At 40.0% G+C, this 13,892-nt stretch overlaps 1 protein-coding gene across 3 annotated transcripts in view; it reads left to right on the top strand.

Moving 5' to 3' along the window:
- The window catches only part of LOC127658276 (cell adhesion molecule 4-like), a 185,583-nt gene that overhangs the window by 131,620 nt on the left and 40,071 nt on the right, over positions 1-13,892 (top strand). For 2 of the 3 annotated variants that reach the window (XM_052147478.1, XM_052147476.1), the window contains exons 1-2: positions 2,483-4,111; positions 11,147-11,293. In XM_052147478.1, the coding sequence (XP_052003438.1) occupies positions 4,030-4,111; positions 11,147-11,293 (229 nt within the window). In that variant the 5' untranslated portion in view covers positions 2,483-4,029. Of the gene's footprint in view, positions 1-2,482; positions 4,112-11,146; positions 11,294-13,892 lie in introns of those variants that run through there. The other variant, XM_052147477.1, reaches the window with a different exon arrangement.

The following is a 13,892-nucleotide window of genomic DNA, read 5'->3' as shown; positions in this document are numbered from 1 at the left end:
CAAAAATACGCTATTCTGAAAACCCATTCGAAGGGAACCCAAATTAGCCTTACGGCCCGGTCTTCAAATTGAATTCATGAATGAACAGTTCTATTTAAGTGTGTTCATTTGTATCTGTGTGGGCAGTCACAGCATTTTTGTCCTTATAAGGCTTGCTTGTGAGCACTTTCAGTGCTGTAAACAGGCTTTGTGTGTGGGTTCATATCGAAATGAAGTGCTTTAATGGTGTCCCAGAAACTTAGACTTCAGCAGAACTTCGATTTTTGTTTTGCGCTTGTAGAGTGTTTTCGATGTGAGAGTTGTCTGTGCGTGAATGTGTGCACACCGCCAGGTCTGTGCATGTGTTTGTTTAAAGGGTGATAATTGTTCTCATAGGTTTGGAGTTTGTGTGTGGTTTAAATGAGAAGAGCTCACAGGAAGCTGTCTGACTGAGTAATGGCTGCCGACTTGGCGTAAAAGTTTGGCACTAACAATCAACAAGACTCAGAAGGAAAGAGAGAGAGAGAGAAAGTGCCAAGACAGTCTCCTGACACATACAAGTGCACACTCACACACTCAGGGCCATACACACTAGTCTTTCTCTATTTACTCTACGCCCTTCTTCTCTTCCAAGAGACATAAATTCACCACTCCCCCACCCACACGCATTATTACATAGCCTGAAGGACAAAGCGCAAATTGAATATGTGATAAGCAGAACATTGGATCAGTGCATCAAAAAATATCCTCCACTTTCTTCTGCTGATGCACCGGAATTCCAGCATTCACGGATGCCTACCTGCCCACCTCCGGCCTTGGGCCTTAAAGGACCAAAGTGTTGATGCTGGGTTAAGCTATAAGATCAGAAATGCAGATGGGATCAAAATCAGAGCAGGTCAGAGTGTGTGTTGCATTTTACGAGTTAACTCGTAACGCTCTTAATCAAAAGGGGTCGGATAGCTTGCCTAAATGGTTGTAGTCAGGTGTAAGCAAAGACTCACAAGACGTAACTGATATTCCACCGTGGTGATTTATTGTCAGCGTCGTCGTCGGTCCCACGCGCACATGGGCAGTTTGCAAAACACACACCTAACAACAACTGCGTTACTGAATAGAAATAAAAGCAGAATAAGAACAACAGAAATATAAAACGGGCTTGCATGCATACATGCGATGTTCACAACTCGCGCTTCTCGTATCGACTGCCCACTCTGAGTGAGGGAGTAACAGAGTACGTTCCATCTTAAAGGCACAGTACCTAATTCTACTTGTTACATCGTGCCCCTTAAGTACCTTGGCAACTCTTGTTCCAATGTGTCTTGTAATCTGTGCTTCAAATAAAGTGACAATTGTCTCAGACAGATAGACGTGCATGGCAATGTATGGTTGAGTTTGCGGAAAGAAGAGGGCAAACCAAAAATATTTTTTGTTTTACTCCAATAGCAGAGCAATGTTGTGATGCCAAATGAGAGTTGTATTTTTTGTTGTAAATAATGTAAAACAGTCAACAGGGTGTATATATATTTTTTCCTCTAACCCAAACCCCGCCCCTAAACCTAACCATCAGTGAATTGATGCAAAAATGTTTGATGGTAAATTGCACTCTGAGTAATTTGGCTCAAAGGGCTTGATTTGGGGTACATGCACTTTCAAAAGCAATATTCCAATTTCCGGTGTGATCATGTTGTGCAGATGTGGTGCGATGCTGATGTCTTCGACACCCAATATACAATGGAAGTGAGTGGTGCAGCATGGTGTGACAAAAGTAGATTGCTACCATTATCAGTATTGATCAATGATATTCACACAGCAAGTGCGCAACATTGCTACACTTCCAGGGTAGGCAGCTTTGTTGATCATAATGGGATTATAATGAGTTTTCTTTTGTTTTTGTATTGTGTCGCTCGCTTCCAACGTAGAGACAGTATGAGACATCTGTGCCCAGGACCTGTCAATGGCATATTCCACCCTTGGTCTAGAAAACACTCTAGAAAATATGCGCACACATATAGTCTTGCTTTCCTCAACCATTGTCCCTTACATAAACACTTTACACTGTTCATACATGAATACACACAAACACATACTGGAGACTGTTCATACATGAATACATATGCACACATAGGGGAGTATAGTACAGAATGTACAGAATTCATTTATAATGGCCCCTTGTGACCTCATGAACACTATCTGTGTGGCAGAGAGATAAAGGCTGATCAGAAAGAGCCTACCCAGAGAGCTTTGACAAAACACACATACACACACACACACACACACACACACGCACACACACGCACACACACTGTTGGAGTGAATGTGAAAGACTGAAGCTCTCTGACTAACTGTTTTGGTTTCTGAATGAGTTCTATTGTAGACTTCTTACCCTCCCTTGCCCTTTGCAAAAAAAATAACTTACATGTGGAGTATGCATCTGCACACACACACACACACAATCACACATATAAGGGTGCTCCTCCGAAATTGGCGGAGCAGTATTAGGAGGGGTTATATAAACAGCAAGCGGATTAATCGATCAGTAGCAAGAGTTTAAGACTACAAAAGAGCATTGTGTTGAAAAAAGGAAGAAAAGAAACATTAAAGCACAATTACAGAGAAAAGGACAACCACAACACTTTGTGACCATACACAGATGAACAGATCGAAAGAGAGACAGAAACAGGAAAGGAAAGGAGAGATGGACTAACTTTGACCCGACCTTGCTGGAACTAGAAACTTTGTGTGACTGTGATTTGGGTAGAATCGATTTGGAATCAGGTGGCCACTGTAGTGACCTGAGGCAAAGATCTGGGGTTGTGCTCCCATACACATTCCCTTATGTTCTGTAACAGTGGATATTTGAACTGTCAATCAGTGTGAGTGCTTGTGTGACTGTGGATCCTGGCTGTGTTCAGTATCAGGGTTTGCTTAGAAGACTAGCATGATCTGCTGTTCTGAGCTTTAGGAGACCTGCACAGAGGCTCAGGCTCATAGCTCTCTGATCTTTAGGGATCAGGCTTGACTTTGCTGAGCTGTTTATGCACGTTTTGCTAAGGTTTCTCAGTATAGTATGTGCTGTGTGTGATTGATTTAATGTTACATTAGGTGTTTTATTACTATGTAGTAACATAATAATATGAATGTAATAAACATATTTAAGGTTTATTACTATGTATTAACACATTAATAAGCAGATCATAAACAAAGTTTAGCACCTGCAAATACATATGTTCTTGTGTTCAGCTCTTTATGTGCCTTTCTAAAGTTTATTGAATGTTTTTAGATTTTTCACTGTTTAAAAGCAGTTTAATTCATTTAAAATCTGGTGAAAACAATTGGCAGACAAGATTGCACATTGATTTATGGTTGTTTAGGTGAGCCAAACTATGTTTGCAGTATCACATCGTTGTGCTGGCACCAAGGTGTGCATAATGACAAAGTGAATCTCAGCAGGCTCCGATTCATCGCTGTACAGAAAAACAAACTGGGCTCATAATAAAAGACAAGCGACAGCAAGATGTAAAACAACAATTTCCAAAAAGCTTATATAACCAAAACATTTTCTGGTATTTATTCTGTGATGTGGTCTCAGAGAGTGTTCTTAGCTGGCAACAGTTTGGAATATGATAACAACAGCTTTCTGAATATGAAGTGTAATATTATCTAAAGTAAATACGTCTGTAAAAATTGAGCTCAGTCTTTGAGTGCTAATAAGTGGTTTGCCTGTATTAATCATAGATTTGAATGTGGAAATTGCCATGCAACGTGAATGTTTTCTTACTCTTTATACATGGAGATTTGATCATTTTAATTAGCTGAGTTCAGTTGGTTATTGCATGTGATATTAGTTGCTTGAATTCTCAAACGCTGTTGCTTAAGTGATGTAGTTAACCCTGCGATTAAAGAGCACTGGTGTTTAGTGTAGTAGTGTAGTAATTTTGTTGTTCAGCTGTCGGGTGTGTGAGTGTGTGTGTGTGTGTGTGTGTATGTGTTGAATTGTGCAGTCAACAGCCACAGAGGCCTCATTGATCAGCTACTGAGCCTCAATACACAATGAGACCAGGCCAGCGATCTCTCCTGCTCTCCTCCACTCCTTCCCTCCTGCTGCGCTCCCTCGTTTTGCTCTCCCTCTGCCGTGAGTCGTCACATTTCCACCATTTATTTAGTCTTTTCCTCTATTTCTCCATTACTCCTTCTCTGTGTGAAAATCTCTCAGTAATTTCTGGACACACCTTGAAATTAATATTCCTCTCTATGTATTACCCTATGAAAAACTTTCATGTCTACTTTCATTTCTCTTCATCTTTCTCATCTCTCTTTCCACTATGCTCGCAGTCTCTCCCTCTCTCTTTATTTTTGACAGTGCCTCAGTCACTTCGCTCTGTCCTTCTCTCACTGCTCGCTCTCCCTCAGAGGAAGATAATTTATGGGAAAGAATGAGTGAGCGTGAAGAGAGAGCGAGAGAGGAGGAAAAGAGGATACAGTCAGAAAAGAATGGAGGTCGAGCCAGCTGGCAGATTCATGATTGAGGGATCAGAGAAGGCATTTGTAAGGGATGTGCAAAACTACATATTTTCACAGTTGACCGGTCTGTGGGTTGCATGGAAGACTAGTCAAACTAATTGGTTTTGAGGAAGCCCTGGATAACTAATTAGGCTGTTGAGGTTCTCCTCACCCCAAACAAAAGCATTTCTGAAGGGGCCTTAAAATAATATGTAGTCAAAAACAGTGGGACAAAGTGCAGAGGAATGGAAAAGAATGCAGGTGTTTCGAGAAACATATCCATAAAAAGTGGATATATTTTTAACTTTACATGCTGTCCTAAAAATGCAACTCAAAAAAGAGTGCAAGTTGCAACTCAACGGGCAAAGACATCTATTTGCATGTGTATGCTTATTTACATGAGCAGTTTCGAGGTGAGATGTCCACTGTGTGTTACTAAAAAGTTAAACGTTTTCCCAATCATTTGATTTTCCCAAACAGATAAGGTTTTTAAGGTTTATGCTTTATCGCGTTTAAAAGCAACAAAACATACCTCCCTGCCCTAAACCTTAAACTTAAACCAAACTGATAGTGTCATAAATGCAATTGTGAAATGAGTGTGGACTGAACACAAAAAATGGACAGATCTAGAGAAGCAAAAAAACGTTGAAGAGGAATGGACTAAAACTTTAGAGCAGATGGTAGAAAGTGAGTAAGTAGAGCGGTAAACCGAGAGCCTGGAGTTGAGATGGAATTATTAATGCAATTATTGATATGAGCAGAACTCTGGAGAGAAATGACACAGCTGTACAACAATGAGGGAGTAATTGAGTGAGCAAGAGTGGGAAAAAATGTGAGCACTCACTCTGTAGTGACACGCAAGGGATAGGAAATAGAAGAAGTTGATAAGACAGTCACTTTATGAAGGATAACCTCAAACTCACTGAGGGAAGTTTTTCCATTACAGCGAAGTAGTATTCAAGAGAAATCTCAAAGCACTCGATGGAAACTTTGATTGAGAATTATGTGGTGTAATTGGTGTATTACCCAAAGTATTTGCACTTAGAACTCAGCAAGGACATTGTTGTTGTTCCTTCACTTAGGGACTCACTTTCTTGGGATGAAATGACAGATTTGCTCTCCTCTTTTCTTTGGATTTCTCTGGCTGTTTGACTCTCCCTTTTAATAATCAGCATATTTAGGCTCTGTGGCCTCGTCAGCAGGAGCTAAATTGAACATTTATAATATCTCAGCAGCAAAAGATCATTCTCTGCGTGGGTGAGTGAGAGAGAAAGAGTGAGACAGAGGGAAGGACAGATAAAGAATGGGTCTTTAGCCTAGGCAGCATTGCTGTTATGTCATTCTCGCCAATAAAGCATTTATTTATTTTTTGCGGTTGAATTTTAGATGCTGGTGGGGATGGGAGCCAGGTTGGCTGGCTGAGTGTGTGTGGAGAGGAATTCTGTCTGGGATTCTGTGCTGGCCGTAGGCTAACTCTCTCAGGCTAGCCTGGTGTAATTGCCCTGTAAATTTCCCGTAAGCCCCCTTTGTTATGCTTAGCTGCAAATGTTGCAACTCAGAAACAGCATGTCAGAAATGCATTGGGGTCTCAAATGGAAAAACCACAGAACATACACACCCACACTTATAGAAACCGCAGAAACCAGGGACAGAATAACCTGGTTGAAAGAGGCAATCTAGAGAAATGAAGGGATGGAGAGAGAGTGTCAGCGAGAGATGAAATGGAGTGAGGAGAAGGATATGTGATTGAAATATTGTGATAGGACAGGGGAGCATAAAACATGAAGGTCAAAAGAAAGAGAGAGTGCAGCAGTTATGGCAAGGAGAAGAGATAAGGAAGGACAGGAGGGAGAAACCACAGATGATGAGCAGTGTTGTGGTGGTGTAGTGGTCTAATGCACATAACTGGTAAACTGGTAATCAGAAGGTTGGTGGTTTGATCCCTACAGCCACCACCATTGTGTCCTTGAGCAAGGCACTCAACTCCAGGTTGCTCCGGGTGGATTGTCCTTGTAATAAATGCACTGTAAGTTGCTTTGGATAAAAGCGTCTGCCAAATGCATAAATGTAAATGAGCAGATGAGGAGATGGAACTGGGAATGAAAGAATAAACATAAATCCTGCCATGATGTACTTACTCTCATGTTGCTTCTAACCTGTATTACATTGTTTCTTCCATGAAACACACAAAAGGAGATGTTTGACTGAACGTTAGGGAATTACAACCTCAGTCACCATTCACTTCCATTGTGTGGGAAGAAGCAGCATCAACATTCTTCCAAATTTCTTCTTCTGTATTTCACAGAAGAAAGTCATACTGGTTTGAAATGACATAAGGGAGAGTAAATGGCCCTGTAATTGGTTATGTTGGGTTAGAATAACTGAATGCAACCTGAAAATATCCTTTAGTAATTGTTTTAATAACAAATAAATTACTAATAAGATCATTTTTGTCTCTTCCTGAAAGTCACTGCATTATTCACATACTGGAAGGTAAGAAGAAAGAATGGAATAATGAACATCAAAGTGACAAAGTCCATATTGTCCTGTCTTTGCATTTGAGTCTTGTTCATGTCCGGACAAAGCTGGATGATTATACTGCAAAGCTGAGCTGCAGAACAAATCACATTTTCTGAAAGAGAGAGATGGAAATAAACAGGGCCCTCGCTGGGGAGATAGCACAGAGGGAGGGAGGGAGAGAGAGGAGAGATATAGTGATGATGAGGAATTCATGGCAAAGAGATAAAGAGGAGGAAAGTTAAGAAAAGTAAACTAGAGGAGACTGAGAGGAACATTTTAGGAGAGGATACATGCCTTGAAGGGAGAGGAGAAAACCAGTGAAAGCAGAGGATGACAGCTGTTACAGAGGAAGAAAGAGCTTAGTGTGAGTGTTAGGGAGACAAGGAGGAGAAAAAGAGGGGGAAAGGAAGAAAAAAGAGAGGGATTGATGTAAAAGATGAGGTGAGGCAGCATGTGAAGGTGTGAATAAGGGAAGGAATGAGATTAGTCAGGAAAAGCAGGCAGTAGGAGGGGGAATTGTGAGTTTTAGAGAGGAGCAGACAGCGAAGTGAAGAAAAGAAGCTGGGAGCTAAAAGGAAGACCAGGAATAAGACAGCGACAGATCGGGATAATACTGTAAGGAAGAGAAGGGATTTGCAAAGGATTGTTATTTATGGCTTGACTGTTTTTTTGTTTTTGTTTGTTTTGTTTTTTCTGGATATGACTGCCAGAGAGTGAGATTCAATGGGAGATAGTTTTAATTTTGAACCATGAAAGAGGAAGGAGGCGCATGTTTGTAAAAGACAGGAGCAGTTTGTCTGCTTTTCCACCAGCTCACTGATTACCTGAAAACACCAGTAAACACACACAGTACACAATAGGTTTGGGTGACATAAATTGGGCAGCTTCAGCTTTTGGTGAGGCATGGCAAGAAAAACAAAATGAGAGAGAGAGAGAGAGAGAGAGAGTGATGTGACTCGAATTATGAAGAGGAAAAGACTGATGTGAAATTGGATTACAGGAGAGAATCAACAAGTCTCAATGTCTTGATAACATGACTATTGTTAAACTTTGACAAGAATCTCTGGGGATGTCTTAATCTTCTGCGTGGATATCTGCTAATTCATTTGAGGGTTCGAAATGTGAATATATGACTGTGAATATATAGTCAGTGTGTGTGTGTGTGTGTGTGTGTGTGTGTGTGTGTGTGTGTGTGTGTGTGTGTGATAGGTGCTCGCTAACAGCACTTGCCCCTACAGTCTGTTAAGGCTAAATGGGGGATCTTTGTCTTTGTCTTTGTGTGTGTGTGTGTGTGTGTGTGCCTTGTGGATTATACACTATAATTCAGATTGTTAATCTTGAGAAGGGTAGTTGCTCATTGCCCAGCCTGGTATATGGCTTTCTGCCAACTCCCTAAATTCAGCTCACCTACATAGCATAACTCACTGCAGCTTCCATAGGACTATTACTCTGCCATGATGCTGCCTTGTTTATTTATTCACCCATATGATTTATTTATTTATAGCCATTTTCTTCTGTGTAAAGGCCCAATAAATTAAAACTCTTTTGTTCTATTCCTTAAAGAACATTTAAAAATAAAAATAAATTTCTTATGTTTTGAAAGGTTGCCCTCATCTGGACAAAATATGAACTGCACATCTCTGGACCAGCCCCCAATTTCCTCTATTTATTCGCTTTTCAAAGTGTCAATATGACAGTCTGTTATAGATTGCTTCTAAGCATGTCTACTGTTTTATTATAGCTTTATTCTAGGAGGCTCAAGATTAATCCATATCAGGAGGTGCTGTTTCTTGTGTTTGCCTGACCATTGCTACTCATAAACTTCTGTGTTCACAATGCAGATATGACCATAAACAACTCCCACGCAAGTAGTAGTTATTAAGCTTGTGTGGCGAGTTCAGCCAACCCTTCAGTATTTTCTTCACAGCTGTGAATCCGTACAAACGCCACAGCTGTCTCTATATCTCACTCTCTCCATCTATATTACTCTCTTTTTCTATTTCTTCCCCCATCGGCGAGTTGGCAGGTTTCTCAAATTCTGTATTGGCGTCATGGCACGCTCCCCTCCCTTTGTGCCATTTGTTTTCCTGTTCGCGTGAATCGTGTCCCTTCATGTTGGTCATTTACATGAAGAGGAGACAGCTGGCGTGCAACAGAGTCCATTTAACGGAAGCTCAATTAGCCGTGTTTTGTTTGACTTCTCAATCAGACGCATTTATCTACTTTTGTCGGAAATTTGGCCAGACTTGTTTGAGTTCGTTTAGGTTTGAATCAGGTTTTTAATTGCCATCCATGCATTCACAGGGCATCTCTTGAAGTATAGTGCTGTTGGAACAATTAGGAGCTATTAAAACAATGGTGGCCAAGTCCACAGACACCCGAGTGCTGAGTAATAACAGTCATTAGAATAATAATTGGGATAGCTATGGCGGTGCCGATGTCGTGATATGAATCACAATATTGATGTGAAATAATGGCCACAATTACAATAGCAATTGTGCAAAATTCTGGGACATCCTCAATCACTGTCTCCCATTTTCCTCCTTTTTCTCTTCTCTTTATTTCGGCTCCATACCTCACCTGTCAATGTTTTATTAACCCGCTCTCCCTCTGTGCTGAATTTAAGACAAGAGTACATTAAGATAGATAGAACCTGACAGAATTAAATTTAAATGATTCGGTCTTGCACCTTTATAGACTGTTCTTTATTTCCCTCCTGAACATAATGTCTTTTGTGTCTTTTCTCTCTTTAAACACGTACGGCACAAACTCCTCATGTAACAGTCCTAAGATTTGATAGAGACTCTAGATTTTCCTTCAGCCCCCCAGAACTTCTGATGCCACCGTCCTGACTGGCAAAATCTGGTGTAGGACCCCATAGATAACTTTTATTTTCTGCTCAGAGGCGCTGCTGTCTCTTGCGGAAGAGATACAGCCAATGTGAACGTCCAACGTGACTGTGAACCCGGCGTTAGACTGCAAATGTGAGTGACAATCATCTCGTACATCATCTTTACATCAGTTTGTTTCTCAACAAGAATCTTGGTCCTGCAGGACCCAATTACTTCACATTTTGAATGTTTCCCTTATCTAACACACCTTATTCTACTGATTAGCTCATTAGTAGAAACTCTAATACCTGAAATGGGTGTGTCAGGTAAGAGAATCAACCAGAATGTGCAGTGCTGGGGTCCTCGAGGACCAGGATTTAGAAACACTGCCTTACAGCATGTCTGTAGCATGTCAGATGCAATGCCAAACAGTCACTCGAACATGTCAGACATCTTGTACTACCTCAGTGAATGCAGAGATGGAGAAAAGACAGGTTTCAGCAAATCAACCAATGTAACAATTTTACCCTAGTGATCTGTCACAGTGATGTCAGATTGAGTCACTGTTCTGTTGAAAAACTTAGTGCCTTGGTGTCAGGCTTGTAAATCATTACTGTCCACCAGAAACAGGCTCTCAACACAAACTAATGATGTACTGTGAGTCTCTGCAACATGCTCAGGCCTGTGATGCGGTGATGACCTCATCTTCAGCCTTCTCTGTACTACCCAAATAAAAATCAACAGACCATGTTGGCTGCAGAGTGTCTCCCAGAACACTGTTGCATTCAACAGGCCATTAAGATGTGTTTTGTTTAAATTTAGCATGCCAAGTGCCATTAGTGATTTTCTGTGTTCCCTACGTATGACTGATCTCATTGAGTTCACTCTCAAAAAAGAGCTGTCATCACCGGTGCTCTTATGAGCTGAGTGTCAGCCTGAGCAGATGGAAAAGAAAAGAGTGTCTGCCCATAGAAATGGATAAGATAATGATGTTATTGGTTGTACCTGCACTTAATTAGGACCCTTTTCTTGCCTTTTCTCTCTCCGTCACTGCTTCTGTCTATCTATCTATCAGCCTCATTATTTTTTTTTCGCTCTGTCCTCTTCTGCATAGTTCACACTTCTAAGAACAAAAGGTAGAGTAGTTATGTGAGCTAGGTGTTAATTGGTCACTGAGGCATTGCTGTCTTCACATTCGCTCCATCTTTTCTCCTTCTGTCCATCAAAACTATGTCTGTCAATGATTGATTTCATTAAATGAGAGTTCTCTATTAACTGTCTACTCCTCGCACTCTCTCTCTCTCTGTGTCTCTTAGCACGTGGGCAGGCGGTACAGGCTGAGAATGTGACAGTGCTGGAGGGGGGGACAGCACAGATCTCCTGTCGTCTCCAGAACTATGATGGTTCTATTGTGGTCATCCAGAACCCACGCAGACAAACACTATTTTTCAATGGAACGCGAGGTGAGCTCATGTGCTATAGTTTTTACAACTCCAACAGTGAATCAGCTTAAGACATGTATTCTATTCCCATAAAGATGACATCACCCCAAGTTTTCTAATTATGTTGTTTTATTATGTAATTGTTATAATTATGTTATTTTATTATGCCTACTGCCATGACTGCTGTTTATCTTAAATATGGATTATGCTAGGGATATTTAGGGCTAATTAGTGAAATATTTTACTGGAACAAATTAGATTAATGTAATAGAACACAATGAATTCCTTTAATTCGCTTCACTGATCTGTCCATTTAACTGCTATTTTTATTACAAAACAGGCTATAAAAAGTGTCTGAATTCTTTCAAACAAATTTCAATTATCAAATATTATTGTGTCATAAGGCTTAGCAAATTGTTAGTTTATCTCATATTTATCCCAGATCACATACACAAATGTTTTGAACTTTGATTGATATCAGTGTTTCCCACAGGATTTTGTGAGACTGTGTTGGGTGGACCTCGCACCCTCTAAGGGGGTCATGCTCCCCTATGAGAAAATTGTGTACATTTGAAAGTTAAATGCATCAATCTGGTGGCCTTTGAGAGCCAAATTAAGAGGCTAGATCTATGAAGAAATTTGTAATATTATAAACAATTTTGTGCTCTGTATTCATTTAATCATAAACACATTGGTTGTATATATATGAATGGTGATGGCATGGAAAAAAGTCACACCCACAAAGCATAAAAGACAGTTCACAAATGGTCAAAACACAAAATCAACTAGAGCATACATTTAAGCCAGAGCTTGACATTAAGCATTGTCATGTGGTTGTCCTCCGGACAAGTAAATTGGTCATTCACTTTCCGAGTAAAAACTAACTTGCCTGTTTTCATTGTTGATGGGTTTTCGAGCAGGGGGATCACCAAACTGGATCGTGCATCCCTAAAGCCCAGGTCCTCCCGGGCAGGCAAGGGCCCTGGTAGTCAAAGGCCCCTGGGCACTGGCCCCATTGGCCTGGTCGGTAATCCATCCCTGCTTACAAATCAGACATTTTAATACAAATCCACTTTTTCCTCCTCTGTTTATGTTCAATTTAGACATAGCTCATTGTGTTTACATGAAAACCTCACCAAGACTGGCATTTTTTGCAGAATTTTGAAATGCATACGCATGCGCATGTTCAGCACACACACATACCCTGCCTGTCAATAAAACAGGGCACAGCTATGACTAGATTGCTAGCGAATTATAAAATGATGTGCTCTTGATTAGTTTCAACTGCAGAAGAAGAATATGAACTTTCTAATAAGTGACAGGCCTAAGCTATCACAAATATAACTGGTTATTTTTTCGTTATTGACGTTTTAATCAGTCTGCTTGTCCGATCAGGCAAGTAAAATTCTCTTTCACTAGCCCCTTCAAAATCCACTTGTCCTCTTGTGTTAATATCGAGCCCTGAGAGCTATCAACGAAATGAAGCAAAAGTGGTTACCTGTGTAGAACTTGCTCCTCAGATGCTGAATATAGTTACATTGTCAGAGCCGCTGGTAATAAAGTTAGATAATTGGTTCCAGTGTGTGTGTGTGTGTGAGAGAGAGAGACGCTTTGCCAAAGACACAACTTTAGAGAACTTTTATGTTATTAAGAGAAGTGTAAAGATATTTTCGGTTCATTATGAGTCTAGGTAATTAATGGGAAACACTGGATATATTTTCTTATGCAGTGAGAATATATTTTTAAATTCTAATTCTAATTTAAATCTGGAACTAAACACAGTGTTTTAGGATTTTGAGAGATTTAAGAACAAAGAAACATCGCTAATTAGGTCACTAGTCAAAAAAATTGGACATTGACTATGTTTGTACAAAAGGTCAGATTTCCGCTGCAGCACACTAAATGCTCTTTGGAACATTCTCAAATCATGCTGGGATAAAATGGATCATCTGGTTTTGCACAAACCTATGGAGCCTATGCCAGCTCCAGAGCATTATGTCATTAAAGCTATAGGTGGACCCACCAAATACAAAGACATTCATGTTAATTGTATGAATATTTTAGTTCAACTTTTCTCTCAAATTGTAATGCTGATTATATAATTTATAATGAAAAAATAAATAGAATTGTTTTTTTAAAAAGAAGACTCATTTATGTACACTAGTGGTCTCAGACTTTTGGATTCCATTTGGAATTTAAATGTTAACTGCTGTTCTGTTAAAATTTATATTATGTTTGTTATTGACTTGTTCAAGACATTTCTTTTAAAGTGTTATCAATATTTTTACACTTCAGCTGCTGCGTTTATAGGAATTACCAATTTATTTAGCACTCTTCTTTGACACTCAGTCATTCAGATGCATTCCTTATCCATTATATGTTCTCTCGATGTGTTAGTAAGTGGTAAATATGTTAAACATGGCCTTGGAGTCCGAGCTAACAGCAGAGCAGTCTCCTTTAATGCTGGTTAGCTTTTATCATCTTCGGCATATATTCCTGCTGGCGCCATCAATCTTTCTGCAATCCTTTTAACTGATTACATCTTTTTTCAATTTATTTTTAAAGATCCTTTTATGTAATTTTAAAAACTTTGTTTTTTTTCTGTCCCAGCTGTCTCTAT

The sequence above is a fragment of the Xyrauchen texanus genome, chromosome 17, assembly GCF_025860055.1.
Source record: "Xyrauchen texanus isolate HMW12.3.18 chromosome 17, RBS_HiC_50CHRs, whole genome shotgun sequence".
NCBI classification, from domain to species: domain Eukaryota; kingdom Metazoa; phylum Chordata; class Actinopteri; order Cypriniformes; family Catostomidae; genus Xyrauchen; species Xyrauchen texanus.
This window is presented reverse-complemented; position numbering and strand designations above follow the sequence as displayed.